Below are 5,450 nucleotides of genomic sequence, written 5' to 3' on the forward strand. Positions count from 1 at the left end.
ACCGTGTGTGCAACTTCCCAACGATCATATCCAATTGAAAACAACTATGTGTGCAACTAGAACTATTATAGATGCCAACAAAAAATGATCTTCATGTATGCAACTTCCCAATGATCGTATCCAATTGAAAACAACTATGTGTGCAACTACAACTACTATAGATGGCAACAAAAAAATGATCGTCATGTGTGCAACATCCCAATGATCGTATCCAACTGAGAACGATTATGTGTACAATTAGAACTACTATAGATGCCAACAAAAAATGATCATCATGTGTGCAACTTCCCAATGATCATATCCAATTGAAAACAACTATGTGTGCAACTAGAACTAGTATAGATGCCAACAAAAAATGATCGTCATGTGTGCAATTTTTCAATGATTTTATCCAAATGAAAATAGCTATATGTACAACTACAACTACTATAGATAATATCATCTCCGGCGAAAACAACTATGTGTGCAACTAGAATTACTATAGATACCAGATTGTGCAACTCTGTGGCCATACATGTGCCAACTAGGACTACTATGTGTGTAACTACAACTACTGTGGATGCCAACAAAAAATAGTAACAATAGATCAACAAAAAATAATGTGCGCGCTGCTACGTCGACGAGAGTGTGTAGCTCTATGGTCCTGGGTGTGCCACTATGTTGCCACTCGGGTGCATCTCCCGAAATAGTGCATGAGCTACTATACGGAGGGTGTGGATCTCCGTGGTTGCTTGTATGCGACAATGCTGATGAAGTTGTGCAACTCCGTGATGATGCATGTACGACTATGCAATCGGAAGTGTGCAACTTCACGACCACGCGTGTACGACTATTCCGACGATGCGGCCTACTTGTAACACGATATGCTTCTAGTTTCTAGTAGTAGTAGTTGATCCAGCTTACAAACAATGTTATAGAGTGATTTAGGATAAGCTTTACAATCCTTCAAAATTTCATGAACTAAAAGTTACTGTAGATTGATTTAGCATGTGTGTATGAAGCATTAGTATCACCATTCTAGTATCTCCACTCCCCGCGTTCAAAACATGACCGTAAGAAAAAAGACCGTCCAGATTGACGGACCCAAAGCAAAGTTGGAGGATAAGTATGTAGTGTGTTTGGAGTATAGGTCACTAAGCAAGAAATATTTATGAAGGAGGCTTCGAGCACTTCTCATTTCTGTCTCTGTTTGGAGGATTAGGATAATCAGTAAGAGATTTTTTTTTAAGAAAAGGACTCTGCTTTCCTGTAGGCAGATCGTGGGCTCGACCGCAATTGCAGCCTCTCCAGTCGACCGAGACTGGGCGATGCGTTGGCAGCGTGCAATCAACCAGCAGGAGAGAGGCCGGTCGGTATGCAACAGGGTGCGGCATGATGACCAGAGAGGCAGAGAACACGGACAAAACGGCGGCGGCGGTCTGTTGCAACGAGCACTTCTTCCCGTTCGCCCCGCCCCTCCTCCCTCTCCGCCTCCGGCCCCTTCCTATCTCCACCCTTCCCCTGCCCTTTTGCCTTCCCCCACCCCCACAACCTCGACCTCTACCTCCCGCTCGATCATGCCACTTCAATCTGGTTGTCTGTGATGCCGGGGGAGGAGGGGCCGCAGCTGGTCATAGCATCACCAGCAGCAGGAGTTGGAGGCCGACCGTCGGCGACGAGGCGCACCACCACCAGGAGCAGCACGACAACCACCCCGGTACTGCAGCCACCTCCTTCCCCTCCTCGACCTCCTGCTACGAATCTCCAGCGAGCAGCTGGATTCCAGCAGATGCGGCAGCGGCCACCCACGGAGTGGATGGATCTGAGGCGGACGGGTGGTCAGCGGCGTCGGCGGTGATGCGGACGATGGGGGTCGAGGATGGAAGACGCCAGATGTCGAGGAGGAGCTGCGCTTGTAAGAGGCGATGCCGGAGACCGCGCTTGGGAAGGCGCCCCGACCAGGTGGCACCTGGCCACGCGGGAGACGATACGAGCCAGATCGAGCGGCCGGCTCCTGGCCGCTCGTTCTGTCCAAATAGTGCGTATGCACTTTTTAGATTTTAGGCAAAATCATATCCTCGACATTTATTTCTGATTCTCACTCATCCCTCACTAATCGAACACTACGAAAAAGAAATTCAAACTCCTAACTGCGATCCGCCGCCGGCTTGGTGGTGAGGCCGAAGCCGAAGGGGAAGAGCGGGTCGTAGAGCTTGTCGCCGTAGTTCATGGGCAGCTGGTCCACGGACCTGACCCACGTCCGCGGCAGCTTCCCGGAGAAGCCGTAGTCCCCGAAGAGCACGTCGGCGACGCCGTGGCCCTCGGTGCCCGGCAGCCACGCGGCGACGAGCGCGTCCATGGTGTCCAGGTACGGCTCGACGACGAGCGGGCGGCCGGAGACAAGGACCACGACGCACTTGACGAGCTCGCACACCTTCCTGATGACCTCAGGCCCCGGGCCCGGGATGGTGAGGTTCTGGTTGTCGCCGGCCGTCTCGGCGTAGGGCTGCTCGCCCACCACCACCACGCCGTAGTCGTACTCGTCCAGGTTCTTGGAGATGGAGCCCTTGTCCGGGTGCTCCGAGTAGTCGATGACCGTCTTCTTGTCCACCGCCGACTTGATCGCCTCAAGGATGGTCGTGCCTGCACATCGATCGTGGCCAAGAACAACATATATAAGCATCAACATTAACAGGATATTAGGGTTCATGCATGAGAGATGTGTGACGACACTGACGAGAACGACGTACCTTGGCCGGTGAAGTCGTTGCCGGACTGACCCTGCCAGGACTTGGTCCAGCCGCCGCACTGGAGGCCGAGGTCGTGGGCGTGGGTGCCGACGACGAGGATCTTCTTGGCGTCCTTGGAGAGCGGCAGGACGGGCTTGCCGTCTTTCTTGCCTTTGCCGTTCTTGAGCAGCACGAGCGACTTGCGGACGGCCTCCCTGGCGAGCTCCCGGTGCGGCTTGCTGCCGAGCTGGTCGACGAGGGTGTGGTCGGGCAAGGGGTTCTCGAAGAGGCCCATGGCGAACTTGACCCGGAGGATGCGGCTGACGGCGTCGTTGATGCGGTCCATGTTGATGGCGCCGCGCTTGGCCTGCACGGTGACGTCGGCGACGAACTCCGGGTAATCGTAGGGGACCATGACCATGTCGATGCCTGCGTGGATGGTCTCCTGGATGGAGTGGTAGTAGTGCTTGTGCGGCGGCGTGGTGATCTTGTCCACCGCCTGCCAGTCCGTGATCACGAACCCCTGCGCGCACGTACGTTCATAGATAGATATCACCGTGTCAATTAAGTGATGGAGGAGATGAAAATTGCAATGTATTTTGTTCTTGAGGATTGAAATTCATTATATATACCCTGAAGCGCATCTTGTCCTTGAGGATTTGGGTGATGAGGTACTTGTTCTCGTGCATCTTGACGCCGTTCCAGCTGGAGTAGGAGATCATGACGGAGGCGATGCCCTTGATGACGGCGTCGTAGTAGGGCGGCATGTGGATCCGCATGAGGTCGTGGAAGCTCAGCACCGTGTTGTTCTCGTTGATCCCGTTGCGAGTCCCGCCGTCGCCGACGAAGTGCTTGGCGCAGCCGGCCACGTTCTTGGGCCCGGCCACGATGGGGATGCCCGTGGGGTGGCGGGCGGCGCCCTGCAGACCGGGGATCACGGCCGCCGTCATCAGCTGCACCAGCTTCGTGTCCTCGCTGAAGCTCTCGTAGCACCTGCCCCACCTCGGATCACGGCAAACCTACATGCATCACAAAAAAAATATACGCGCGGTTGTCACGTTGACATAGAAGCACTCCGCCGTATATATGTAGCGACTAGCCATTGATCGGTTGATGTATTAATTAACAACTAGGCACGGTACTTACGGCGACGCATGGCGCGAAGGTGTAGGCGATGCCGGTGGCCCTGGCCTCGAGCGCCGTGGCGCGGCCGATGAGCTTGACCAGGTCGGGGTCCCTGGTGGCGCCGAGGCCGACGTTGTGGGGGAAGATGGTGGCGTTGTAGGCGTTGTTGTTGCCGTGCACGGCGTCGATGCCGTAGATGATGGGGATGCCGAGGCGGGTGCTGAGCGCCGCCTTCTGCATCTTGGTGATCATCTCCTGCCACGTCGCCGCCGACGCCTTCTCCGACGGCACGCTGCCGCCGCCGCTCAGCACGCTCCCTGCACATGCACATGGATCAAATCAAACCCACGCGCGCCGGCGAAGCAGGAACCGGGAGCAAAGGGAGACGACGTACCGACGAAGTACTTCTCGATGACGGCCGTGGAGGCGTTGGCGCGCTCGATCTGGGTCATCTGGCCGATCTTCTCCTCGAGCGTCATTCGGCCGAGGAGATCCGTCACGCGCGCCTGGATCGGCTGCTTCGGATCCTTGTACCGGACGTACGTCGCCCCGGCCACCGATGTGCCAGCCGCGACCACGAGGACGATGAGGAGGAGGCGCGCGGCCCTGGCCGCCGCCGGCGAGCAGCCCATCTGCGTTGCCATTTCAAACTCGAGCAGTGTGGGTGAGAGGAGAGGAGTGAGGAGTGGAGGACGGAGGCGATGAATTTATAGCACTGGGAGGGATCAGGTCGATGGACTGGTTCAACTCCACTCCAGTAGGAAACGTAGCGAGCCGTGCGCATCTAGGCCGTTGTAACCGATCGAGCAGAGAGATCGCGGCATCGTTGCGGACGGGCCGAGATGCAGCCCGATTCACTGGGGCGAGCAATCGAGTCCCGGTTCTGCTTCTTGTACTTTTATTCTTAGTACCACATCGCTTAAGTAAGGTTGATCGGATATGTTTATAATCCTGTTCGGCCAGAGAGCTATCACCGAGCAGCAAGCCCGGTTAGCTATCTCATACCTTGAAATTGATAATGATATATGCAATACTTCATAGGCGCCTCGGATATGACCACACGACACGTTGTGGGTTGCTTTTTTTTTTTCCTTCCTTTTTTTTGCTTCTTACATATGGATGGATGGATATGCTGATTTCTGGTTCACTCCCTTTTTGCATGCGTTCACCATCACCTGAACTTTTTTAAAGGACAATTTAATCTTTTCAAAATAAAAATAAAGACTATATTGGTTCCTGTTATAGCTCTTATGTAATTTTGTTGTTGTTTCTTTGTAAACAAATCTTCTTGCTTACTACTCCCTCTGTCCCAAAATTCTTGTCTTAGATTTGTTTAGATACGGGTATATCTAATACTAAAACATGACTTGATGCATCCGTATTTAGACAAATTTATGACAAGAATTTTGGGACGGAGGGAGTATTAGCATTGTTATTCCACATTTGGTAACTAAGAGAGCGTTTTATAAATTGACAACGTCCAAGGTGAGGAAAAAGTTTATTTTCCTTTTTTGTGCTTCTTATATATGGATGGATGGATATGCCCATTTCTGGTTCACTTATGCGTTCACCATCACCTGAACTTTTTTAAAGGACCATTTTTCTTTTAAAAATAAA

The 5,450-nt window shown here is 53.0% G+C and overlaps 1 protein-coding gene across 1 annotated transcript; it reads right to left on the reverse strand.

Annotated features, from left to right (window-relative positions):
• Nucleotides 1-2,007: 2,007 nt before the first annotated feature.
• Nucleotides 2,008-4,477, reverse strand: LOC119311823 (beta-glucosidase BoGH3B-like). The gene is made up of 5 exons (XM_037587529.1): nucleotides 4,228-4,477; nucleotides 3,855-4,150; nucleotides 3,341-3,727; nucleotides 2,730-3,231; nucleotides 2,008-2,622 (listed from the first exon to the last, which is right to left on the reverse strand). Exons 1-5 carry the CDS (start codon nucleotides 4,475-4,477, stop codon nucleotides 2,126-2,128), a joined length of 1,932 nt encoding a protein of 643 aa, XP_037443426.1. The 3' UTR covers nucleotides 2,008-2,125.
• Nucleotides 4,478-5,450: the final 973 nt, after the last annotated feature.

Source organism: Triticum dicoccoides, chromosome 5B (genome assembly GCF_002162155.2).
Source record: "Triticum dicoccoides isolate Atlit2015 ecotype Zavitan chromosome 5B, WEW_v2.0, whole genome shotgun sequence".
NCBI classification, from domain to species: domain Eukaryota; kingdom Viridiplantae; phylum Streptophyta; class Magnoliopsida; order Poales; family Poaceae; genus Triticum; species Triticum dicoccoides.

Bases quoted from the DNA above. Each gene is read 5' to 3' on its own strand.
- LOC119311823 (XM_037587529.1), bottom strand. From the start codon at position 4,477: ATGGCAACGCAGATGGGCTGCTCGCCGGCGGCGGCCAGGGCCGCGCGC. The intron at 4,151-4,227 runs GTACGTCGTCTC...GTGCATGTGCAG, and splicing joins CATCGAGAAGTACTTCGTCG to GGAGCGTGCTGAGCGGCGGC. The intron at 3,728-3,854 runs GTAAGTACCGTG...TGATGCATGTAG, and splicing joins CCTTCGCGCCATGCGTCGCC to GTTTGCCGTGATCCGAGGTG.